Source organism: Acomys russatus, chromosome 15 (assembly GCF_903995435.1).
Source record: "Acomys russatus chromosome 15, mAcoRus1.1, whole genome shotgun sequence".
Classification (NCBI taxonomy): Eukaryota; Metazoa; Chordata; class Mammalia; order Rodentia; family Muridae; genus Acomys; species Acomys russatus.
This window is the reverse complement of record NC_067151.1, coordinates 39,778,222-39,805,735: the sequence shown is the minus strand read 5'-3', so window position 1 is coordinate 39,805,735 and position 27,514 is coordinate 39,778,222. Positions and strand designations below refer to the sequence as shown.

Sequence of the window (27,514 nt, the reverse complement as noted above, 5' to 3'; positions counted from 1 at the left end):
ATATAAAACTCATTGTGAAAATTCAATCTCTACTAAGACACGCAGATGGCAGGCCCCCCCCACCCCCCAGCCCCCTGTGATCATTCTAAAAGCTTTTTCAGAAATCCTGGAAGTTTGATGGAAAGAAAATAACATTTACACAAAGAGCTCAGCTGTTTTATAGTAAAAATGCTCTTTTAGATTCAAGAAAGGCTACTCCTTAACCTTCTGAAAAATTGCACAACCAGTTAGTGACAGGGATGGAACTAGTGCCCCTCTGGTCCTTGACACTTTTCCCCTTGGGAGCCGCAGTGCCTGTGAACTCCACTGCCCAGCGCCTTCCCTACCAGAATAGGGGTCCAGTTTGTGCCCAGGATTCTACAGATAAGCCTTCTCTTTCTTTTGCAATGATTTTTAGGAAATCTCTCTTTCTTTCCCTTTCAGGACACTGCCTGCATTATTGGGGATGTTTTTTTGCATAGAAATGAAATTGTTTTCAGTAGCCAATCTTTTTCAGTGACTGAGATTTACTTTAATCTGTGAAACTTGGAAAGAAGTCAACTCATTTTTTTTGTGTGTGTGCTTTTTGGCTGGAAGGATTCTCCTGCAAAAGACATGGGCTTTTTGTTGTTATTGTTTATTTCCTATTTGCCTGCTAATATAGTTTGGTCATCTGCTTATCAGAATAGAAGTGGGGCTTGGCCATGATCTTGTGTGTACAAATTTGTCTCAAGGTGACCATTGGAACAGAGATGACTTTGCTTTTTGGTAAAGGACAGAGAGAGGAAATATATTTTAATACATAAATATGCAAATGTACAGAGCTGTAGACATGTGTAGACTTCATTCTGTATGTGAGCACAAATATGTATTTACTTTTTTCACATTTCTATTCTTACTGACTTAATTTTAAGTGTAAATATGTAGGATACTAACAGAGGACACGTCTTTCCTACTGGATTCCCCTGTTCACAGAGAGCTAAATGGCTCCATTTTTAATTACTTATTTATTAGTTTAAGTTTGTTGTGTTTCTCTCTTCTAACAATGAGTAGATGCTATAGAACCATAGTTATACAAACATCTCTCTCTGTGCATTTGTGTATGCCTGTGTGTGTGTGTGTGTGTGTGTGTGTGTATGTGTGTGTGTGTGTGTGTGCACGTGTGCATGCTTTATGGTCTCACATCGTCCAAGATGTCCTCGGATTCCCCATGTAGCTGATGACTCCCTTAAATTTCTAGTCCTCCTGCCTCTGTCTCCTAAGTTCTGGGATTGTAGACAAGTGCTACCATGCTCAACTTAATATAACTGTCTTATTTTTTTTGTAGTTTTCTCTCTTTTTTTTTTTAATACAAAGTTAACATACCTTGCTTCTTTTCATGTTCCCTTACTCTCCTAGAGGTTACTTTACACCAGTTCATAATGAGCCTTAGACTTACACAATGCTCTATTATGTACTTGATATTTATCCAGAAAGCCCCCTAGGTGCCAGTGGAAGACTTTAGTGTGATCTGGGTGATATGGGGAAGGACAAAAGGGCAAAACGTAACACCACTGGAAACATTAGTACCTTGGAATTGGAAGCATTATGCTAGGAGAAGGAGGATGGGCACTACTAAAAATGACATGACTTTGTATAAAATGTACGGGGAAGAATGATATGATTTGTGTGTTGAAGTGACACATTAGAGAGCTAAGCCTGTGAGGTGGCTCAGCTGTTGGAAGCACTTGCTTAGTGGAATGTCAGGCAAGAGTAGGGCTAACAGAAATGAGGTATGTATGAAAAAGCTATGTGGGAACCTATTATCGCATAACTCAACTAAAAACATATAGTAAGAGGGGACAGTGAAACGTTATGGAAAAAGCAGGCGCGATATAGGGAGCTGAGGTAAAGAAGGAATAGGAAGCCGATTAGCTAAACCTAAAGATGTAGAAAGAAACCTTGTGAAGACGCACAAGTTTGTAAGCTAATTTTAAACATTTTTAAGAAGGACCTGGAGAGAACAGGAGATCCACAAGGAGACCAATGGAACCAACAAATCCGGGCCTGAGGGGGCAGTGTGTGTGGGGGGTGGTTTGCTGCAGAGAATGATGCACCAACCAAGGACCATGCATGGAGAGGACCTAGATCTTCTGCTCAGATGTAGTAGATGGGCAGCTCAGTCCCCTTGTGAGTCCCATAATATAAGGAGTAGGGCTAGCTCCTAGATCCGACCTCCATCTCATTAGCCCTTTGAGTCCGGTGTGTACCAGCCGGTTATTATACTGCCCTTGGGTGTGGGGCCGGCCCTGGGTGTGGTTAACGTACCAGAGGCCACACCATTAAAGAAAACTAATTCTCTTATTTTCGCAGCTGTCAAATGCCAGTAGCTCCTCAGCTAAGGGTGGGACTTCAAGCCCCCTCTTCTGGGATTTTTGTCTGGCTTGTACAGCCTTCTGCATGCTTTCACAGTCATTGTGAGTTCATGTGTTGTGTTGTGTCTGCTAAACACTATTTCCTTGTTATTCCTCCACCCTTGGCTCCTAAAGGCTTCCCATGAAGAGGGATGCGACATAGATAGCACAGGTGGAATATTCATGGGTGTTCAAGACAGAGTCCTACTTTGAGACCCAAGCTGACCTTAAACTCAAGATTCCTTTTTCTCCCAATTGTTGGAATTATAGGCATTGCATCACTGCACCCGGCTAGTGTTTGTTTATTTATTTACCTATGCATTCATAGCACCTTCTGCTTTGGGATTTTGAGAGTTGGTAACCCTTAAGGAAATGTTGTATATTTTAAAGTAATTGTTCCATCAAGCGTTTATTTAATGCTTTAAAAGATTGTTATGCTTTTCATTTTATAGCTGAGACTTTGCTACGAGTTATAAAGCTCTTAATTATGTAATAAAGTTAAGATGGTCCTCAACTCATATGTTCCGCTCTTTAAATATTTATGCAACTGGTAGGCAGCCATTAAGATGACAATTGTAAAGTCTGTAGAAACATAGAAAGCTGCTTTATGATACAAATGCAAAAGTAAGGTGCCAAATGGCTTAACTACCAGGATTTCAACCAGAATAGCAAAATTATGCACACGGAGTTTAGGAGATAAAAACAGTGTGGGTGGTGCACGGGGCTGCAGGCGGTTCTTCTTCAGTGTTCTCAGGATTGCAGTCAAACTTGTTTTCCAAACATACTAAAGCTGTACTGGGTAGGACCAGAGAGATTTTTGTGTACGATGGTAGCTGCCTCAATTCCTAGTCTCTTTTTGCAGCCATTTGTGGGGAATCTCCAGCTCTGCAAATATCCTCAGTGAGGCTGCAGCCTTTGTTCACCGTCAGTAAAGACTTTCTCTGTTTCCTTTCCTTTCTTTCTTTTCCTTCCCTTCCCTTCCTTTTGAACATACTGTCTTCCCACTTCTCCCTTCCCTCTCACATTTTCCTTCCTTTCTTCCTTCTTTCCTTCCTTCCTTCCTTCCTTCCTTCTTTTCTTTCTTCATGATCTATTTTACTTTTATTTATGTGTGTGTGTTTGTTAGCCACATGTGTTCAGGGATCAGACAAGAGTATTAGATCCCTTGGTACTGGAGTTCTGGGCAGTTAGGAACTGCCTGACTTGGTTGCCAGGATCCAAACTTAGCTCCTCAGGAAGAGCAAGCAGCAAGTGCTCTTAATTCTGAATCATCTTTCCTGCCCAAGAAAAGTCTTTTAAATCCTATTTCAGTTCTCTACCAATCTAGCATGAGTTGAAACTGACTTTAAAGAGGGTGGTATCCATTGTATCCATCAGTACAAAAAGCAGAATGTGAAAATTGGCTTATGCTGACACACACATAATTTTGATAAAATTGGGGGAGTATTTTGTCTCCATCCTTGGAACCTTTTGCTCACAACAATGTGTTACAAGTAGTTCCTTATTTACTTAGCTTCTTACCTGCAAGGAACTGTGTACTGTCAGGTTTGAGGAAAAGAGAGGTAGACTCTGCCTCTTAACACTTCACTGGACCACTGCTTTCATTTAATTAACCAAACCACTCTTCTGGTGACAGGGAAAAATTATGGAGGCAGCAGAAAGCTGATACACAAGCACTTTAGTCAGACTTTTAGGGCCAAGTACCTTGTAATCACATGTGTATGCCCACTGTAGCAGATGACAGGAAGTCTTAGCTCATAGGATATCCAAGGGTAGATAAATGCAAAGCTAAATGAATACTATGTTGAGCCAATACACCCCTAAATTGAGAGACTAAATTCAACTTTCCATAATGTGCTTATCTGGGTGATACTTGCTAAGGAGTAAGGTACATATGTTAACTAAAGTAACTGAATCTGCTCTTGAACCCCTGTGCTTTTCCTGTTTAAGTGTGGGATGGCTCGGCCACAGTGGTCCCCGTTTTAGGAAGAAAGGGAGAAGGAAAGAAAGGGCATTGTGTCAGCTTTATTTTTCTGCAGTGAGTGCCAGACACAAACATTCTTCAAAAGGGATGGGGTTACCTTAGCAGACAGATTTGGGAGTTTCACCCCATGTTTGGCTGGCCCATTGTTTTGAGCCTGGGGTACATCATGGCAGGCATGCACAGCAGAGCAAAACTGTGTACTTCTCAAAGCCATGGAGTGAAAAGGAAGAGACGGAGACCTACAGAGCTCTTTAGGGGCATGTCCTCAATGGTCTGTTAGGCTTCTCCTCATATAGGTTCACCCCAATAACTGCTAGATACTGGCAACCAACACTTTTAACACATGAACCTTTTCTATCCCGTGTGTGTGTGTGTGTGTGTGTGTGTGTGTGTGTGTGTGTTCTAAGCAATAGCAAGTGGTATGAAGACAGTAATGAACATTAAGTCAGATGCACAGGCATTCCTCACTGTTAGGCATGAGGTTGGTACAGTAATTAGTAATTAAATTAAGTTAAAATTTTACTCTGGTTTAAACAATGTATTTTCTATCTCCAAAGAGACAGACTTCTTAATTGAACTATGTCTGAGACTAGCTAATATTTTGCTCAGAGAGAGCTGATGACTGTTGCCAGGGAATCAAAAACCTTACTCTACCTCCACTGCAGACCCTATAGCCTACTCTTTCTTACTTGGCATGCTGAGGGCCTTATATGCCAATATTCTTCTGAGTTACTCTGGATACCCTTAACCTTTCTGACTAAGTCTTCACTGATGCTGTCCAAGACCTCACTTCTTCCCAGTCCAGCCTACTTCCTTTCCCTGTGGCTTGCACAGTGTGGCTGTTTTAATTCTGACTTGATCTTTGTGCTGAGAGATTGTAAAGAGAGTGTCTTATGCCTCAGCTCAAAGTCTCTAAGAAAATACCACAGACTAAGTGGCTTAAACCACAGTGTTGGAGCTGCAAGACCTAAGATGAACTGATAAGTTCCTTGTGAGATTTTTGTATGACATTTCCTTGGGAGCTATGAACAGACATCTGTCCATCGCAGATAGGGCACTGATGGTGAACAAACAGTTCCAATCAAATCTAGCACATGAATCAATGCATTTACTGAGGTTACTTTCAGGAGCATTGGTGATTCAAAGGCAGCAGATTTGCTGAAAAGGCCACCCAGCATGGCTGAAGACTCAAAGAAGCAGTTATCACTGGATCTCTCAGAACAACAGGAATGCCACGCCAGTGCATAGTCTCCTCTTCCCCATAGTTTTCTGCTGCACGTATTACTTGAGGGAGAAGGCCTTGTGGGCCTAGTAAGATCCCTTAACTTACAAGCCTCTCTGTGTGTAGTAAAGAAATGTTTCCACACGGGAAGTTAGCTACAAGGCAAGGTTCTTTTCCTGGCTTGCCTGCAGGCTCTTTTCTTATCATTGTCTCCTTTATATGGAAAAGAGAAAGGGAAAGGGCTGTGACGGGGGATGGATTGAGGGGAGGGGAAAGAAGTCTTCTGTGGAGAAAACACATTTCATTACTCCCAAGACCTCCACTGCCCAGTGGCCTCTTAAAGGCCCCATCTCCAAACATCCTCATGTTGAGAGTTGGGACACAAAAACATTCACACTTCAAATGATGGTTTCCACTTACTGTGTTTCTAATGTGCCAGGCAGGGTTTTCAGTACTATTCATACAAATCGGTTCATTTGATCCTCATCATAGTTTGCGAGGTAAATGTTATGACTGTGCATTGCATAGAGAAGGAGGGCATGGGCGTATGAGGAGCTTACTGAAGTCTTATGTGAGAGTAGTGGGTGGCAGACTGGTGCTACAGATCATCTTAGGGCAGATGCCACCAATGTTCTTAGCCATACTTCTAATAATGTTAATAAACATCTTCCTGAATGTTGAGTAATGGCAAAATTTGAGTGATTGAAGGCAACACCTCTTCCTAGTTTGCTTCATTTCAGGATAGCACAGTGCTCAGGATAGGAGTTTGCTCCAGGAACCTCTGTTTAGGACACGATCTGTGATCAGTGCCACTGCTGTCAGTGACCTCCCCAGAGGCCTTTATTAATTAGTCTGTGTTGGTTGGTTTGACTCAATGGCTTTGTCTTGATTCTCTGAAATACTTCTGTTGTCCCTTTAATTCCTGGTGTGAAGTGGTTAATGTGTGAACAGAGGTAAAAATCCAAGAGTCTTGGCCAAAGATTCCTAGCATGCTAGAAACACTCATTACCATGGATATACCACTCTCTCTATGCACAAATCCAGAGGTTGCTTCAGTACCTTGCCTTCAGCCATCTGTCCTCTTCTCTCCACACTACCACAGTTGCCCGGCCAGATAAACAGAAAGCTTGCAGAGCATGAGCCAAAATGGGAGTTGTCAGCCAATACCCATCCTCACACGCTTTCTGAAAAACCCTAGTGCTAAGGCAGTTTCACCGGGTCATCAAGCTGGGGCATGTCCACTTTACGCTAGCAAATGAAAAGCCGATGTTACATGTTCCAGTAATTTGTAAATGTTTTCTTCTATCTGAAATGTCATCATGCAGCCTTCTTTGGGGCAGGTTTTATCAGTTTGCACTGTGAGGGAGCTTTACAGTTTATTACTGCAGCCAGAAGAACACACAAATGTATTAAAAAGATATCAAATCAGCCCAGGTGGTGGTGGTGTACACCTTTAATCCCAGCACTGGGGAAGCAGAGGCAGGTGGATCTCTGAGTTCAAGGCCAGCTAAGGATACACAGAGAAACCAAATATATATGTATGTTTATGTATATATATAAATATGGTGAATAAGCAAGGCGTTTGCTGCAACTCACTACTGGGCAAATTACTGAAGATGGCTGCCCATGGGAGGCAACAGAATTGGCTTTTGGTTTCCTAATTAACGAAGAACCTCATCATAAAAGAACATTAGATTTTTTTTTTTAGGATGCCAGATTGTTACATTTAGGTAACATGCTTAATAAGTGAGTTATTTTATCAATACAGATTTAATTGTATATCCTAATTCTAACACAGATAGGTACAGAAGTGCTATAAAACCTGTAATAGCTTTTGAGTTTTACGTGGCTTGAATTTTTAATATTTCTATATTAATATCTTTTCTTCAGTGTATATTTTCTTCAGGTATCAGATATAAGATAATGTTGTAACTTAGATGTGTATTGATAGTGGACCCTGAATGGAACTGGCTTCTTACAGAGAAAAACTCTGTTTGAGGGCTTAAATCTAAACAGAGAGGCCATGCAATATCAGTTAAACACTAGAAATAAAAATTATTTTGGCGAGTAAAAAAAACATTCGGCCTTTTAGCGTTCATTGCTACAATGATGGCACTTGATGGCTGGTAGACTTTACTGATGCCTGTGAACCTCTAGTTTTGTGTTTTGCTTTATGTTGTGCAATTTAACTTTCTGTGTTTGTTTTCCTTTTCTTTCTTGTATTCCCTTTCCCCCTCCTTTCATCCTTCCCATGCATTGGAGATGTAATTCAGAATATCCCTGAGATATATCTCTGAGTCTAGTTCTCTTAAGCAATGTTTTTATTATTTTATCTCTTCTTCACATAGAATCCTCCAACTATAATTTTGAGGGATTCTTTCTTGACTCTACTAGGTTAAAGTGGGTGTGTTGAAGTTACCTTTAATAGGCATCTTGTACATGATGAATATACTAAGCTGTTAAATCAGATCCTTTTTCACAGTTAAGACTTTCTGCTCTCCACTCCAAGAGCTCAGGCTTGACATTTCTGAAGTTTACTTTTATCATTTGAAATAATCTGTGGCTCACAGCACCTGTTTGATAAGGCAAACACTCCGCAGATATGTCAGCTACGCTGTTTCTGGCTGATACAATGAAAAGGAGTATTTTGAAGAATATTGGAAAGCTTGCAGAAGTCAGGGGATGAGGTAGTGCCTTGTCACTCTTACAGTGAGGCATGTGACAGTTGTGGCATCTTGGAGACACCAATCAGGAGCATGCTGCAGAGCTCAGTTGTGGAAATGACCCAAGCCATTTAAAGTCAATCATCCACTCAAAGTTTGAGTTTCTTCAGAAAAAATCCATTTGCTCTAAGCTTAAATTAGGTGCCTGTTCCTTGACAGGGTGACTCGCAGGCCACCAAAGATTCACAAAGTCTGTGAGGAGTGTTTCTAAAGAAAAAGGAGGACAGCCTTACCGAAGCAGGGGAAATGGGTAAATGACCATATGTCTACTTCCAGGAAAATTGATCTTAAGGGGCAATAGGTGTAAATAAGAGCTAGAGCATGGACAGGAAGTAGTTAGATATTACCTACATTAACTTGTCAAGTTATTCCTCTAGATAGAACATCTCAGTAGCTTAATGAACTAAAAATAGTGAAAACTTGTTTCTTGGTTTCATGAAACATGTATTCAACTTACCAAACACATAAAAAGATGACATGAATGTACATTGAATCACCACCCAACTTTAACAACTGGTCTTGTGATAATCCTGTTTCTTTTGATTGCATTTTAGAGCAGCTTAATTGGTGCTTTATACAGCTGGTTATATAAAAAGTCACAAGATTTCATGTCTGAAAACTTTCTTTAAAAATATAAACCCAGGTGTCAATCCATCGTTAATCTTATACTAACAGACTGATAGACAGACAGACAGAAAAAAAATGAGAGATATATTTGTGTAATATATTTATCTGGCACTTCAATTTATTTTTGAAAGAGTCAAGGCTTTAGCTCAATGCTAGAGTGTTCACTTAACACGCACAAGGTCCTGATGCTGAAAATGATGGCAACAACCATAATTATTATCCAAGCCCAATGTGACAGCTTGTATGTGTAATCCTAGCACTTAGGAGACTGAGGCAAGAGGGTTGCTGTGAGTTTAAGGCCACCTGAGCTACACAAGGAGTCCCAGGACAACATAGGCCGCAGTGTAAGCTCCTTGTTCCCCCAAAGAAATAATTTACTTTTATCATAAGGCTTTTTACTAGCTTAAGCTTGATGATCTATTCCTTAACAAGTCTTTTTTTCAGGTTACCTCTGCCAACGTGTCATCTGATCCTCGGGGTCTTGAATAGATCAGAAGCTTTTTTGACTGTCAGATGTGCATGCCGGCATGCACTTGCATTGTGTGCAGCTGCAGCTGACCGTGCTCTGCTCTCTTGCAGTTGAGAGATGCATGAGTGTGATGCAGTCCGGGACGCAGATGATCAAGCTAAAGCGCGGCTCCAAAGGCCTCGTTCGCCTCTTCTACCTGGATGAGCACCGGACCCGCGTCCGATGGCGACCCTCTCGGAAGAGCGAGAAGGCAAAAAGTAAAGCCAGCCTTTGAATTCCTTGCTTTGATTGATACAGTTTTGCATGGAAATGCATGGGAAAGCCTGAGGAAGCTCCGTGGAAGCTCTGTGTTTGTAGAAGGGCCATACTTTTGCAAAGTTTTGGGGTCTGTTCATTACAAAACAATAAATGACAATGATCTTTGGGGAATGGAAATCCGTGAGGCTTCCTTATCCGTAAATGCTAAAATGCTAATGTTTCCTCTGTGTTGGAGATTCATCGTGTTTTATTTTTATTTGAGATATCAGGTTCACAGCTTGAAACTTGTTCCTATACAAGGTAAGGGATTTTATAAATCAAATGGACTTTAAAGTCTATTGCTATCCTCCAAGCAATCAACCGATTCATGAAGTCAAAACAGTGTTTAAGTGGATAAAGTTTCTTTCTCCCATCTATACTATCTGTATTACCAGGATTCCTGTAGAGAAATAGAACTAGTAGATGGATAGCTGCTTGGGTAGACATAGGCAGATGAGATTTATTAGGAGAAATGACTCCTGTGTTTATGGAGGCTTAGCAGTGCCATGATGTATGTTCCCACTGCCAGTTGCGGAATGACAGACATCAGTGGCAGGTTTGGACCAAGTCTCAGGGCTGGCAGCCAGGAGAGGGGATGGTGGGACTCTCAGTTCTAGGGTGAAGGCCTGAGCTCCCTCAGTGTTGTAGATTCAAGTCCCACAGTCCAACAGCTCAAGACGATGAAGTTTTGATATCATTGGGCAGAAGGAGATGAGTGTCTCAGCTCTAAGAGGGAGAAAATTTACTTTTATCTTCTGCCTTTTTGTTCTATCTGGGCTGTTTGCCAATTGGGTGCCGCCCACTCCCACTGGCTGAGCTAGGCTTTTCCTTATTCAGGCCATTTATTCTAACACTGATCTTTCCTATTAACTCTCCTAGATGTACCGAGCAATGATGTTGCTCCTGGTATCTGGGTATCTCTTCATCAGTCTGCTGGCACTGTAACTATTAACCATACCTTCTGGATTTAGCACTAAGTTTATGTTGAATCCTCTGTAGTGGGTCTCATCTGCTCACTCCTTTCTTGCTTTACATTAATGTCATTGGTTGAAAATGTCTTTGCCTTTCAGGTAGGCTATTGTAGAGACTTCCAACACCCCATCATTTTCACTAGGCTCTTCTCCCTTCATCAGAAACAGAAGACTTTTTCTAAAGTATAATCTTATATTGTAAATAAGCATCTTATCCCCTTTGACAAGAAACTTGGGGCCAAGCCTGAGAAGTTTTGTTTCTTATTCTGTTCTCTGCCTTATTCGGTCCCTTGTTCTCTGTCCCTGGTGCTGACCAAGCAATCAAAGCAAACAGTAACCGGACTCCAGCTACTCGGAGGCCCAAAATAAAAAGGAAGAAGTAGATATGGACCTCCTCTTTCTCCTTGTCTCCCTTCTCCTCCCTGTGGCGTAGATCTGCCAGGACCTGCCCAGGAGCTAAGCATCAACTGATTTCCTGAGTATTATGCAGGGCGTGACTTGATGCTGAAATATAACCAGGACCTGGGTCTTGAGGCAGAATGAGGGATAGGGTAGATGGCAGTCAGCAGGATGTGGAACGTTTCAGATTCTTTCCTAAAATACATGTGCAACATGGAAAAAAGATAGCACCTCTCTGGTGCAATCTTTACGTGCCTGTCTGTTAAGCTTCCTGTATAACGTGACTCTATGCCTGTTATCCTCACCTCTCAAAGGCCTTTTGTCTACGTCTCCAACTACACCTCCCGCCATTCTGTCTCCTGAGCATTTTAGGACAGCATCCTCGCAGAAGCCGGCCTGCTGTTCCTGTCTATCTTGTCCCTTCCTCTGGGAAGCCATCTCGTTCCTTCTTACTTTTCTAAGCCATGCTATTCCTACATTTCCCCCGTGAGTTACATTAATCTGCGCTACTTCCTTTTTATTTTCTACCCAACTTAAATATTTTGCAAAACAACATGCTACTCAAAAGTGTTTGTGTACATTCCCCTACATAAATACGTTAAAAAAAATTGAAATATTTATTAGCCACTTTTCTATCAGTCTTCTTGCCCCAATAGGCATCTTTGTTTCTTTCCTATAATGTCAGCATGCTATATGAAGTGTTGCTTTGGGAATACATTGTCAAGAATGCTCCAAAAGGTAAATTGTTAGGAAGTTTGAGGCCTTTGAGGCCAGTTTTGCAGTTTGGTCTTTGAAAGTACTACTTACAGGCAATGATATTTTTCTTCCTTGAAATATTTTTTAAATGATTTTGCATTTCTTCTTTCTTTCTTTCTTTTCTTTTTTTTTCTTTTCTTTTTTTTTTTTTTTTTTTGAGACTGAGTTTCTCTGTGTAGCTTTGGCTGTCCTGGCCTCACTTTGTAGACCAGGCTGGCCTCGAACTCACAGCAATCCCCCAGCCTCTGCCTCCTGAGTGCTGGGATTGAAGGCGCCATAATGGCCAGCTTGCATTTCTTATTTCTTACTCATTACAGATAAATGTCTTCACCTGCCCTATAACTATATGTCTTACTTCCCTTACAGTACTTATTGACTCCATCTACAAAGTCACAGAGGGCAGGCAATCTGAAATATTCCACAGGCAGGCCGAGGGGAACTTTGATCCCAGTTGCTGTTTCACCATCTACCATGGCAACCACATGGAGTCCCTGGACCTCATTACCTCCAACCCAGAGGAGGCACGCACCTGGATCACAGGCCTCAAGTATCTGATGGCTGGCATCAGTGATGAAGACTCCCTGGCCAAAAGGCAGAGGACCCATGACCAATATCCTTCCTAGAACTTCATGTCTGAGTTGCTTGTGTGTGCCCAAGTGTGTGTGTGTATGTGTGTGTATGCATGCATATGTGTGTGTGCATGTGTGTATGTGTATGTGTGTGTTCACAAAGTGAGGATAGAAAACACTTTGCTTCTTTCCATATTTTGATGTCCGGTGTGCCTCCTTGCTTTCTGTTTTTCTGTCACTTGAATTGTCCTCTGCCCTTTTGCTCTCATTCCCAGGGCCTGAATAAATAAAACCATAGAGACATGACAATGTGTGAACTCAGGAGCAAAATTCTGAAGAAACTGAATGTAGCTCCATAACCAGAGAGGTCCTTTATTAGAAATGATTGTATTTTTACGTTCATTAGCTGTAATTGGAGGAGGACTAATTTGGATTATAGAAAATCTTGGTATGTCATAAATTCAGTTTAGCCTAACAAATATTTTCTGGGTTCTAATTATGTCCTGAACACCAAGAACCTCTCAGCTATTTTCTTCTTTTGAACTTACAGCACAGACACTGAATGGTTAACACTGTGGAAGAAGAAATTTTCTTTTTAATGCACACACCCTCTCTAAAGTGACTGAGGAATGAGAGTTCCCATGTCGATCCACCTCTCCCTTTTTAAACTTTAAAAACTATAGTTTGTGCATTTGAAAATTTCATGCATGAATATCTGTTTTGATTAAATCTTTCCTTCTTTCCATCTCCCCCTACTCCATCCCCAAACACCATGAGCCCATTTGGTGATGTTATTAAACACTGTGATGTAGGGCTATCCACTGGTACCTGGGCAACTCATCAGGGCCACATCTGAAGAAATCTAATTCTCTCCCCTCCCATGACTGCCATCAGCTGCTAGTGGTTCTTCAGTTCAGGGGCAGGGGAAACGACTTTGTGAGTCCTTCCTCACTTGGGCTTGCACTCTGGCTGGCTTTATCTTGTGCATTCAGTCACAGCCATTGTGAATTCATATGTGTAATGACCTTGTCATGTCTGGAAAACACTGTTTCACAATCTTCGCACTCTCTCTCCTGAAATGAGAGTGGAGGCTCAGGGAACGAGGCTGTGCTTTAGGTGTCCCATTTAATACAGAGCAATCACATTCTCCGTACTTTGACCAGTTGTGGGTCTCTGTATTAATAACCATTCACTGCAAAAAGAAGCTTCTCTAATGGAGGTTAATATGTGCACTCATCTAAAAGATAAGCATCCTGGAGGAAGTTTAATGCCATTTTCACTTAACAGAATAATACTACTAGGCTCTTCCCTAGGGAGGCCACATATTTTTTGGCCCTGTTAACAGTACCAAGCATGAGTTTCACCGTGTAGAGCAGGCCTTAAATCCCACCAGAAAGCAGTTGGTTACTCTCCAAATATTCATGTCATTATAACCTCAATAAAGGTATTTTGTCATCCTTCTGATTCTTGATGAAACCTGTTCCTGTGGTCCTGCCCTGCTGAGGAGATAAATAATTAATACACTTGGTCTGAAGACACATTCCTGCTGGATAGAGTTGGTCACATTCTGTGATCTTTCTGACTGCAGTTTCCCTGCTTATTAAGTAAGGATATTGGGCTAGTCCAGATCTGCTTTCCTTCTTCATGCCATCAATGGTCTTTAAACACACACACACACACACACACACACACACACACACACACACACACACACACACATATATATATCATCACATTGTGGTGTCATTCTCCTTCTAGCCACCACCACCACCATAATCATTATTAAATACAGGAGTGAGGAGAAATTTATATTCATTATCTGTGTAGATCCACACATAGGATACTGTTGAAATAGAAGGGAACAGTCAGCTCAGGAAGGCTAGGCTGACCAGCCACAAGACTTTGATCTTTATTTATAGCAAGCAGATGAGTGCAAGTGGGATTCTTGAATGAGTTAAAAGCATGAGCTAACATTCTCTGTCTCAGTCTGTTGGTTTGACATTTGGTGAAGTGGAACAAAAGGAAAACCCAAGTAAGCAGCAATACGTAACAGTGGGGACACATTCTGAAACAAGCATCAAAAGCCGTGTTTATGGTGCTTTTGGTAAAGATGCACTTTCGCACGAGGAGAGCCCTAAGATGATCAGTTTCTGGGTGTGGTTAATTCAGTGGCTCAGTGATGTCACCAGGGACCCAGATCTGCATCCCTAACATGTGGGCATGGTCCCTCAGCTGGCTGGCTACCTCTTGGTCAAAGGAGGTGTAGCATCTTTAGATGGCAATGCCAAAAACAGTCTCCCCAGGGGCATACTCTTTTACCTTACAAATGAAAGAGAGCAGAAAAAAAGAAAAAATTCTTTCTAGAAGTAGCTCATCGCTGGCCAGAATTCCTATTTCAGGCCTATACCTGCTTAAGGACTGCCGTATTGCTTTAGTAACATGAGGTATATATTGATACTTGCCGTGTTAGAAGCTGAATCTGAGCACTAACAATAGCCAATTTGTTTTAAGGCATAGCAAATTTTGCTACATTTAATGAAATGTACAATGACTATATCTTTCAAAGTAAAGCAGCAAAACCTCAAAGGATCCTGCTACTTCATTACCATACATGTTTCTACCATGTTGGATGTAAGAGAGCACACGAGTTTCCGTGTCTATTTTGTTCTTAGCCTGTAGTGATATGTTGGCTTAAAGTACACAGCAGAAACTCCACCTCACACAGATAGGATGTGAAACTTGGAGACTTTCATCAGAGACTCTCAGGAATGCACCCTGAGGATGGCTGGGTAAAGTCCAAGAGTCACCTCTTTCCCCTCAGTGGCTGGCCACCATCAGAGCGAATGACTTGGATACAGTAATATAGTTGAGGGTCTGTATGAAACAAGGAAAAGTAATAGTCACAGGGGCAACAATCAGGTCTGGTACTCACGATGTGTAGCCAGTTAACTAGAACCCACTCGAGTATCTCAGAGCCTTTAGCCCAGAGTCAGAATCCTTGACACAGACAGGCAGGGGGTGGGCATAGATGGCAGGAGCATCTTCTTGCTTTACTGCTCAGTGGGTTGTTTTGTTTGTTTGTTTGTTTTGTTTTGTTTAACCTTGATGCATTTGTGTTTACTGCCACTTGAAAGTATTTTTATTTGAGTCATCAATGTGGTGGCTAAGCATTTCATATTCTGGACACGGGTCATCCGGGAAGGAAGCCCACCTGGGAACTGCACACAGAGGCAGTTTCATAAGGCACTTAGAGACAGTTGGTGTCTGTGCCAGTAGGGGAAGGAAGAGGAAATTACACATAGTAAGAAAAATAGTGAAAACTGAGTTGAGGCAGGTCACCATGTTTCAGAAATGACAAAGGTTTAAGTAATATAACAATATATTGGCATTGCATTAAAATTTTTTCTCGTATGTGTGTGTGAGTGTACACATAAGTGTGCATGTTCACACTAAGGTGAGAGCGTGGTGGTCAGAGGACAGCATATAGGAGTTACTTCTCCCCTTCCACGTGGGTGCCAGGAATTGGAGTGAGGTCATCAAGGCCTGACAGCAAGGACCTTTACCCACCAAGTCATCTCTCCAGCTCCAGATTGACATTCTTGATTGGACATATGTTTAATTAATCAGGGAGAAAGGATGTAGGATGTTCACGATTAGACTTCATTTAGGACTTAAACTTTCATGAATAAATAATAAATATAATGAATCTTAAGTGGCGGAAGGGGAACATCCATTCACCTAAGGCGTGAATTGTTTTTCCATCGTGGTGGGCCAGGTACCATCAGGTTTGGGGGATTCCACCCTTTTGTTTCAAAGTCTATATTGGTAGGATGTCTGTGCTGGTAATGCAGGTGCCTGCTCACTGGAGGATGTGGCGGGCAGATAAATAGATGCAAGCACAGCCTACATACTGAGCTCTTCCGTTAACAGGCTGCTTGATGCTGCCTTGCCAAAGGCTGGCAAGTGTCTTCTTTTTTCCTTCGGGTAGAGGAACTCTGAAATCTCAGCACCCTCACCCCACGTAGAGTTCATGGTGCTGGTGTATGCCCTCAGCATCGACTCCATCAGCCTGGTCCCTCTTTTCTCCATGCCCTCTGTCCTGACGCTGAAGGAATCGCCACCTGGAGGCTGCCCTTTATGTTGGTGTAAGTTAGAACTTTACTGCTTCAGGCAGTGGGGGGGGGGGGGGAATGCAGCCCACTTCCTAGGCTTGTCTAGGATTATTAGCTGAGTATGGGTTGAAAAAGTTAAAAAGAATGATAACATTTTTAGTTAAAATTTGAGCTTCCTTGTGCACAAGCAAAGTGTTGCTGGAGCAGAGCTCTGCGCCTTCCTGTGGGTGTTGTTCATCAAGATGACACCCCGTGACTGGAGGGGCTGTAGCAGAGATGAATTGTTTGCAAAGACCGGAAGGTTGTGTGTAGAGGACTTTTAATCCAGCCACATGGCTACTCTGGCTGGAATACAGACACGCTTTTAATCTTAGGAGACAGAGGCAAACAGATCTCTGAGTTCTGTTCAGGTGGTTCAGTTGAGTCAGTGAGTTGAGAGGCAGTGCAGTGAAGCTGAATTTGTGACAGTTCAGTTCATGGAATTCAGAGGCAGTTTTTACTGGGAGAGTGTTACAGAGACAGGTTGAAGAGAGGACAAGCTAGACACATGTAGAGACAGAATGAGCCAGAGAGGGAGAAAGAGCCAGAAGATTGGTACAGATTGCCAAAGTTAGTATGCGGCCCAGCAGAACAGTTCAGTCAGAGGTTGAGAGAGAAGCCAGTTTGAATCAGTCAGCTTGGAGAGGCGTTTGAGCCAGAACAACTGAGTTGAGCCAGCCAGCTAGAGTTCAGAAAGCGCTGGAAAGAATAAGCTTATTCAGCAGTAAGTCTCAGAGGCTGAAAACAATCTAGTCCTAGATTAGCTTGTACGGATGCTAGAAGCCTTTGTGACTAAACCAAGGTTAGCAGATGGGGCAGTAAGCCTCAGAGACAACAATTAAATCAGGAGAATAAAAGATACTGACACTCAGCAGGCGAGTGGCAGCCACTTCACAGAAAGTTTGCCTACTCTCAACCTCATGTGAAATAATACCACGTGATTTTGCATTCTCCTATGGTTTTGTCATAGAGAGCACCAACCATAACCTTGATTTCCTTTTTCCTCTGATTTTTCCTCTGCAGAATGGCTTACTTTTCTTAATGCTGTTGTTGTGTGTGGTAATGACTCATCAGTTCAGGGCATTTCTGGGCACTCACATCTTAGTTACAGAGTACAGCTTGAAGGTACCAGGAACCTTTCAACTGCTTTTCTACACGTGCTGCTACTGGAAATAATAATGGGTTTTCCTTTCATGGGATGTTGAAATTACAGTGCTCTCATGGTTATCTAGCTATGTTTTCTGATGCTAGAGGGGTAGAAACAGCAGCACTTAGAGGTGACACGGGTGACCCATTTTAGCAGGCCTGTGTCCGCAGTAGAATCAGGACCAGCGGTTATTTCTTGTTCACGCTGAAGGATGGCCGTCCCTTGTCTCTTCCCAAGTCTTTCTGTAGAACAAGTAGATGGTAATATTGCTCTCATTGGATTCATTGACTCACTCCTTTGTACCATGGCTGAGCGTGTTGCAGGCCACAGAGGAGTATTCTGTCAAAAACGGTGGCACTCAAGGGGGAGGGTGCTGCATACAGAAAACAGAAAAAAAAAAAAAAAACCCAAAAATATATATTAGTAATGATCATCCCTTGAATTTTTTACTTATTTTTCTTCTAGTTCTTTTCTCCCTTTAAACTCTAGGTAAAGTATATACTGATCTGATGAGGAAAAAAAAATGGAAAGAGCTGAGCTTTTGTGTTAATTTTGTTATAAAATAACTCTGGAAGGAAAGCAAACTTAATCTTTCTGGTTGTCGTTACTTAGGTTTTAAGTTTACAGTGACTAGCACATATACATTGTGTAAGTTAATGGGGTTCCTTGTGTTCCTTCCTTCCTTCACTCATTCACACACATATATGCTTTTTACTTCCTAAGGCATTAATCTTGCATGGTCATACTTTGAATCATATTGGAAATGTAAGTATGGATTGCTGTCACTGGGAAGTTACTTGATAATTTAAGTTAGGGAAAAGAAATCTTTGTGTAATGTTACCTGCTTGATAAGGTGACTTTATCCATGGGCCCTCTGCTGTGGTTCACTTCTATTCTCCCAATTATTGTTTTATTTTTAAATTTTTGATTTCTATTTATTTTTTGGGGGTTGTTTCTCATACATGCATTTCTCTGCCTATTGACCACAGAGGCAGAGAAACTCCCCTAGATCTGGAGTTTCGATGGTTGTGAGCCTTCATGAAGGTGCTGGGAATTGAACCCAATTTGTTTGGAAGAGCAGTGAGTGCTCTTAACTTCTCAACCTTCTCTTGATTTTTAAACCTATGCCTTTCCCTGAGTTTGATTCTCTGGTTTCACTCTTTCTTTCCTTTTTAAAGTCATATTTGTTCAGTTCCTCTTCAATACTCTTTAAACTTTGAAACTCAATTTAATATTCTATGCCTACATACTATTTTTAAACTATATTATATTAAAATGTTATATGTTGAGAATTTTCAGTGCATCCATTTAATTTGCTCATTTATTTGCATGTCTTGTAAGACTCAATGCACATCATATGAATCCTTTATATCTAAACTTAGCTTCGTATTCTCACCACTGAGTCCCAGACCTGAGCTTACTGACTATGATTAGACGTTTGTAATTGTAAGGGCAGTGCAGTCATATGTAGTGATAAAGGAGGAATGCAGGCTTTAGGCCTTATGTAGAAGAAACATAGATGCCTGATCAGGTTACAAGAATCATGGAACTGAGACTTCATTCTCTCTGTCTCTCTCTGTCTCTCTCTGTCTGTCTGTCTGTCTGTCTGTCTGTCTGTCTGTCTCTCTCCCTCTTCTAGCCATAATGAAATTCAAATAGATGTCCTAATTTTCAAAAATAAGAGTAAGACACAGAAAATAGAGATGAGATCTTGATTGCAAGGCTGATGGAAACAAACACGTACTGAGGAAGAGGGCGTAGGAGAAGACGAAGCCTAGATCTCTTATATTTGAAATTTCATTATAATGAGACCCTTGACCCAAGAGCTAGAGCATTATACCAGGCTGTTCCTGCTGGGTGCTGTCTCTGTGTTCCACAAGTGAGGACCTCTAACCGTCTGTGTAGGAAGGAAATTTGTGTTAGCATGGCTGCATAACTGAGAAGATAAGGTCAGGCCATGAGAGAAGGGGCGGCATATGAAGTCACACAGAAATACTTGGGGTGTTGTGAACAGAGGCTAGAGTGCTGTTCTTTACACAGAAAGCGCAACGTGACAAGCTGATGGAATATGGGGCTTTTCAACAGTAGGTTGGATTAGATTGGATTAGATAGAGTGTTTCAGCAGTCTGGTATGACTCCAGTTTTGCGTTGGAGGGCACCACCCAATTGCACCCTTCTTTCTGTTATTGTCATTATCAGGTGCTCATCAGAGCCTGTGCACTGCAGGGGCTCCTCAAAAGCATGTCTTCTGTGTCCATGTTCCTGACAGTGTGCTTGTGACAGGCAATGAGAGAGCAGTTCTTATTTGGGTGAAAACTTTTCCTTGACCTTTCTGCACATGGGTGAAGCAGACCTTTGAGGAAGCTGATAAGAACGGTGACGGCTTATTGAATATTGAAGAGATCCACCAGCTGATGCATAAGCTGAATGTCAACCTGCCCCGCCGAAAAGTCAGGCAAATGTTCCAGGTATGTGGTCACAACTGGCCTGGCCTTTTGTAAAACCCAACAATTCACTGACGTACTTAGGCGCATTAAAATCTATTATTCTGTTGGAAGCTGCCACTACCTGCTCTGACAAGAAGAACTTTATGACAGGCAGATCTGGATCCTGGGGTCCTCCTCAAACTAAGGCACCAGCCAAGGAGAATATAGGCAGTAAGCTTCGAACCCCTACCAAGACCTAGCCTATGAACATGATACTCTCCACCGTTGAGTGGAGAGTGAGATCTGACTCTCACACGAACTCTGGTGCCCCTTTTCTGACCATGTCCCCCGGATGGGGAGACCTGGTGGCACTCAGAGGAAGGATAGCTAGTTACCCAGAAGAGACTTGATATTCTGAGAGCATATATAGGGGGAGGAGGTCTCCCTCGGTCACGGACATAGGGGAGGGGAGAAGGGGAGAAATGGGAGGGAGGGAAGAATGGGAGGAAACAGGGGAAGGGCTAACAATTGAGATGTAATATGAATAAATTAATAAAAAAAAAAGAGCAGTCAGAAGCAGTTTTCCTGACACTTGAATCGTGTGATGAACTTGCTCAGGTCCTTTCGAGAGGCTGGGAATGTTTGCCTGCCTGCCACGGGGGCTGCTGCGGGAGTGGGGGGGGGGGGGGGGGGGTGGGATTAGAATGAAAGCCCCTGGAGCTTGAGATTGAAAACCCAGGACGCTTGGAAGGGCTACTGTCAGTCAGAGTTCAGCCCTCTCTTGGTGTGTGGGACAAGATGCTCTTTCCTCTCAATCATGAGGATGGGCCTGGGCTGGAACTTACTCTCTGGCATCCAGCTCGGTTGTGCTTGGAAGTGAGCAGTGTTGGGCAGAGACCAGATTGCACTGTTAGTAACGAGGAAGAGATAAATTGCAAAATGGTATTTATTTGGAGATAAGTTATATGCATAATATATGTTTTATTAAGACTGTTCATTTGTTGTGACTAGACACATAAAAAGCATAAAGAGGTAAAGTGTTTTATGTTTGGGCTTTTGTTTTCCTTTGGGGGGGGGCTTTTGTTTTCTAACCACTTGCTGCTCTGTTCTTATCAGGGCAAGGACATAAGCAACAGGGGCCCTATGTTTCAATAGTGAATGCAAGAGAGGCCGGGTCCCTTCTCTGATCCTTTAAGGTGGTCTTGCTTAGGGGATATTCCCATTAGAGATGGGTTGTATTGGGGTATTTGCTTCCATTGTACTGGAGAACAACATGAGAAAACAAATGAAAAAAGGAAGGAGTGAACTACAGGGGAAACTAGAAAAAAATTTGTCTTATGTCTTACGGTTCAGAGTCAATACTTTAGACAAGTTTATTCCTTTAATAGCTACTGTTTTAAATTGTAATAGCTACTGTTTTAAATTGGCGTATATGTCAGGTTTGTTATGACGTTTTCATACATACGTTGGTTGATTCTCTTCCCTTCTCTTTCCCCATTACACACTTACACCCTTGTGGCCTAAGTAGTTTCTTTTATGCTTCTATGTCATTCTGTATCTGAGGACAGCCCAGGCCGCCTCAGAACTCCTTGTGCCACTCCAGTTCTGGGTTAGTAAGCCACTGTGTATGTGGTGAGACAGCACACTCTCGGATTTTAAAATGTGTTAAGCCAGAAACTGACGAAGCAAGTATCCCTGCCCTACGTGAAGCATGTCCACGTGGATTCAGAGTAAATCAGGGATTTGCAAAGAAATGTTTGTAGTGGGAGTGAGGCGTTCAGTAATCCCACACAGATTAAATCCACATGAAGTTCTTAAATCCAGAAGTATTTTGGATTTAAGACTTTAGTTTTCAGAGTTTGGGATATTTTAATATAGGCAAGGGGAAATCTTAAACATATCTGTTAAATAGGAGTAAACACACAGACAGACAGACATACCCTTAAAGGCAGGGTCTCACTATATAGTTAAGGATGGCCAGGAACACACCACGTAGACCAGACTGGCTTTGAACTCACATAGAGTTGCCTGCCTCTTCCTCCTGAATGCTGGCATTAAGGTGTATGTCCTCATGCCTGTCAGGATGAAGCATGCTGATATACAGTTGTAACAGTAACGTGAACAGTAGTAGTATATTCAATATCCTCAATGCAAAGACTCTTTATTACAGGCCCCGTATATCAAAAGCAATCTAAACCGTCATTTAAAATGCACCATGCAGAAGCTATACAAGGTTGAAATATGTTTTTATGTGTTCTTAACCTAAAGTTAGCATTAAGAAAAAAGATTCTTAAAAATCTGGAATGCATCACTAATTTGCATTGTTCTAATTTTAGCATATGCGCCACTGAAGCAAGCATGAGCAGTAAGCAAATGTTTTTTATGAGCATCTCGACTTTCCAGGCTATATTTAAATCTACTTAACATCTTAGTGTTTTTTCCACAACCCAAGGCCACTCACTTCCTGTCAGTTTCTGTTTGGCTACCATTGTGTGTGCTTTGAATGAAGGCGATCCTGTAAGTGGTTTGGTTGCTCATTACGGTGCCCTGGCAGCTTAGTGACTAATTCAGCCAGTCTAAAGATTTGTGCTGAATAGCTCTTGTGCAGTAATTATTAGCCACCAATAACTTAAAGTAAACATCTATCTGCGTGAGCTGTTCAGACCTTTCTTCGGAGGGAAAACTGATAGTACCACTGGCTCTGGTGGCTCTAAGAGCCCGAAGCCACCCATGACGCACCAGAGAGTGTCATAGGGGAAGAAATACATTTCCTATGATGCTACAGTTCTGAGGCGGGTGAGAGACAAGTATTAAAGCACACCTTCTCTCTTGTCCTTCATCTGTTGTGCTCAAGGTATGTCTTTGATTGGTTTCCTCAAAGATCAGCTGTTGGTTTCCTCGCTGGCTTTTAAAGATAGCCTTTCTGGTTTTGTTTACAGTTTCCTTGGTTTCCTTTGGCTTAGTTCTTTTTAGCTTTTCAGTTGATTTGCTAGCTTTTTGTTTTATTTTATGTTTGAAACAGGGTCTCTTGATGCAGCGCAAACAGGCCTCCAACTAGCCACCCTTCTGCCTCTTTCTCACAGCAGGTTTTGTTTCCTAACACATTTGACTTCAAGCTTTTGCTCTAAAGGTTCCATCTGTCCTTGTTTGTAATTTTTATTTCTGCTTCTGGGATTGAAAGCAGGGTTGTCATACAGATTTAGGCTTAATGTACACATATGTTTTTAAAATTGTGTTTTGCCTGCATGCATATAAAGCCACTATATATATGCAGTATTGAAGGAAGCCAGGAGAGGGCATTGTAGCCACTGGAACTGGAATTAAATAGTTGTGATCTGTCATGTAGGTGCTTGAAACAGAACCTGGTTCCTCTGCAATAGCAGCTGATGCTGTGTTTGTAACTGCTGAGCCGTCTTTCTAGCCTCAGCATCTTACAAAATTGAATTAGATTTGTTCACTTTGATGTGTTTATTTTTACTGTTAAGTATTATTTCAGTACCCTGCTTCAAAGATTTTCTGTTAACTTACAGATATACTATAATTATATATAATTATATAGTTAATTTATAGCCAGAGAAATTAGTTTGTATAAAGTTGACTATGGTTTATTGAAACCTTCTTTCTTACCTAGTAATCAATTTTTTGATAATGTTCTGTGTGTGCTTTAAAGTGTATTTTTGTGACTCATGTGTTGGCCTCTCTATAGTGAATGTTACTTTGTTATTCTGAATTCTCTGTTTCCAATTCTCACCAGCTTTCTCCCCTATACTTTGTTCAGGAAGCTGACACAGATGAGAATCAGGGAACCTTGACATTTGAAGAATTCTGCGTTTTTTACAAAATGATGTCATTGAGACGTGATCTCTATTTGCTGCTCTTGAGCTACAGTGACAAGAAAGACTATCTGACTGTGGAGGAGCTGGCTCAGTTTTTGAAGGTGGAACAAAAGGTACCATTAGACTGCGGAGTGAATTGTTCGCTCAAAAGTACTTGAGAGATGCGGGTATTTGGCTGTAGGTATATGTTAAACACAGGATACACCGATAGCACAAGTCATCAAAGTTTATGACATCTGCCTATCAGCTCCGAAGCCTAGCATGTATAGCTTTATCTTGCCTATGTTGAACATTTTGTGTATTTTTCTACAAAAGAATGAAAGTTAACTCATGTTTCATTTTAGATACACTGCAATGTTCTTTTTATACTGTGAGGTACCTAATTATAGTATAAATTTGAACTTTGTATTGATTTATATTAGTATTAATTTATATTAACTCATAGTGTAGTGTTTTTTACTGTGACATAATTCTTAGATCACACTATAGACACTAGTAATTCAGATAAGAAACTGGCATCTAATCATGTACAAAGGCTAGTAAATTAGGCCCTGCCTAGAGTGGGAATTTTTAAATTTTAAAGGACAATATTAAATTTTCATATATTATAAGGTCAATTATGTTCAATAAGTTTACATTTTTATATTGCTGTTTTATACTTCTTCAAACTCCACCTCTCAGTACAGTGGAGAAGTAAATGGCTTTATATATGAATCTCAAACACAGGTAGACACTTCGCTGTGTGGCATTTCAGGCTAACTCATTGCCTTGTATGGACACAAAGTACATTTCCAAGTCATTGTGCTAAGTTTTGGGAATGTGCAAAATATATCCTTAGAGATCCCAAAATACAGAGCTATTTCTCCATGTTTTATAATTACACTAAGAAGTAAAACAACACACTTCTCTTTGGTCTTGCTGAGACAGGGCTCTCGTGTGGCTCAGGGTCCTCAACTGTCTTGAGCTCTGTGAAGCTCAGCAAAGCAACATGTTTTTTAAGGTTTTCCCTGTTTAGGCGTATAAAACTAATTATGAAGTAAAAAGGGAACGATGCAGTAATATTCTTTTCCTGAACTTCTGCTTCATTTACAAGTCTCTGAGGAGCTGGAGAGATGGGCCGGTGCTTAAGAACTCTGCCCGCTTTTCCAGAGCCTGATTCTCAGCACCCACTCTGGCCTGCTCACACCACCTGTAACCACAGCTCTGAAGAGTTGACACCTCTGGCATCCATGGGCACCAGCACTCACATGCATATAGACACACACACACACACACACACACACACACACACACACACACACACACACACGTTTGTGTGTATGCGTATATGTATGTATGTAAGTATATACACAGACATATACATATATGTCTGTGTATATACATATATGTGTATATATGCAAGTAAGAGCAGTGCTCTCTTCATATCTCCAGCCACCTGGATATATATACATATATATTTCAGATGGTTTGCAACTGACTATACCTCCAACATCCTTTTCTAGTCTCCATAGCACTTACACTCATGTGCACATACATTCACAGAGGCACGTATATACACTTAAATCATCCTTTTTAAAAGCATTTTTGTGGGAGAGTTGGCATGGCTCAGCAGGTTAAGTTGCTTACTATTGGCCTTCATGACCCAAGTTTAATCTCCAGAGCCCACATGATGGAAGGGAAGGACTACTCCCAAAGCTGTTCTCTGACCACCACCTATGTGCTATGGTGTGAATGTGTCCATATGCCTTAGTTAGGGTTACTGTTGCTGTGAGAGACACCATGACCAAAAGCAACTTGGGGAGGAAAGGGTTTATTTCACTTACACTTCCATATAACAGTTCTTCTCCTCCTCCTCTTCTTCCTCCTCTCCTCTTCCTCTTTTTCTTTTTCTTGTTCTTGTTCTTCTTTTTCTTGTTGTTGTCTTCTTCTTCTTTTCTTCTTCTTCTTCTTCTTCTTCTTCTTCTTCTTCTTCTTCTTCTTCTTCTTCTTCTTCTTCTTCCTCTTCTTCTTCTTCTTCTTCACAAGAAGTGAGGACAAGGAACTCAAGCTGGACAGGAACCTGGAGGAAGGAGCAAATGCAGAGGCTATGGAAGGGTGCTGCTTACTGGCTTGCTCCTTGTGGCTTGCTCAGCCTATTTTTTTTTTTTAATAAAAATCCCAGTCAAGGAGTGTCCCTACCTACAATGGGCTAGGCCCTCTCCCATCAATCACTAATTAAGAAAATGCCCTACAGACTTCGTTGGTTACAGGCAGCTCTTTTGGAGGCCTTTTCTCACTTGAGGTCCTCCATCCCCCTCAGATGACTTTACCTTGTGTCAAGTTGACACAAAACTAGCTCGAACTCTAAACATTTGAAACTAACCAACAAGTAAGCAAATAAATGTAAGAAAAGTACCTTTATTAAAATGCTAATAAATTGATAATATGTATATACAATCATGCTAGTTTAGTGTTTGTTGTAATTTTAGTTAAATTGAATTAAACTTCTATTACTCCCAGTGTCTGTGTGATGTCTATTATGTGTGGACACACACGATACAGTATCCATGTGGAAACCAGAAGACGATTTTTTGGAGCTGGTTCTCTCCTTTCATCTTTACGTGGATTTCAGTGACTGAGCTCTGGTTAGTCAACGAGCTTGTGTGACAAGCACCTCTGCCCACAGAGCCATTTTGATGTAACCTAAATTAAATTTTTGAGGTGACGTCTTTAAAAAAAAATCTATTTTTTCAATTGTGTGTGGAGAGGTTTTGTATCTGAGTTGAACTTATTTCTGTTTCAATGTTTCAAGTTTTGAAACTTCCTTTAATTTTCTCTTGTTTAAGCTAGAAAAATGCCAGTTTTACTTGTCATAGCTCAAAATTTGTCTGTTCTTAATCTGGACTGGCTAGTGCTGCTTGCAGGGTCAGAAGTGGCAAATGTCTCATTGCTTCAAATCTAGTCCTACTGAGACGGGCAAGTACTTTTTATGACAGCTAAATGCAATCTGAATTGGTTCATTATATTCTTCAGACTTTTGCTTTAGAGAGAATGAGAAAAAGCAGAGAAAATTTGGTGTTTTTTCTCTATAATTTACTTGCCACTGAGTCTGAACCTTAAATTTTCTTTGTAATGCTGTATAAGAGATTGTTTTCAGTTAATAATGAATAAAGCAGCAAGTAAATACTTACTAATATCTTTGTGATGATATGGACTCATAGAATATCATCTTAGTGTGCATTTGCTTGACATTTCTTGTAGTTGAGATGACTATATTTTCATATGTTTTCTTTTTATGGATCTAAATACTGCATGCTAACTGATTGCACCAGAAGTTTGCCTTTTAATTATATTGTTTTTAAAGTCTGTTTTCAAGCTGGCTATAAAACAGAAATTTCATGCTAATTTGGGGGATAGGTGTGTGTAAGAGAGATAAGGAAACTAGAGACACGGACAAACTGACAGGGAACCAGAAGTCGAGGGTGTTACTCGGCCAGTGTCCTGGGGAGACCCACCTCATGTAAATGGCAAGAGGGCCATCCGGAGCACAGCCCATTAGCTGTCACTTAAAAGAAAGCTATATTCA

At 41.3% G+C, this 27,514-nt stretch overlaps 1 protein-coding gene across 4 annotated transcripts in view; it reads left to right on the top strand.

Moving 5' to 3' along the window:
- Nucleotides 1-27,514, top strand: part of Plch1 (phospholipase C eta 1) — a 178,664-nt gene that overhangs the window by 77,505 nt on the left and 73,645 nt on the right. For all 4 annotated transcript variants that reach the window (XM_051157247.1, XM_051157246.1, XM_051157249.1 and 1 more), the window contains exons 2-5: nt 9,508-9,654; nt 12,187-12,430; nt 20,026-20,155; nt 23,892-24,062. In XM_051157247.1, the coding sequence (XP_051013204.1) occupies nt 9,508-9,654; nt 12,187-12,430; nt 20,026-20,155; nt 23,892-24,062 (692 nt within the window). The remainder of the gene's footprint in view (nt 1-9,507; nt 9,655-12,186; nt 12,431-20,025; nt 20,156-23,891; nt 24,063-27,514) is intronic.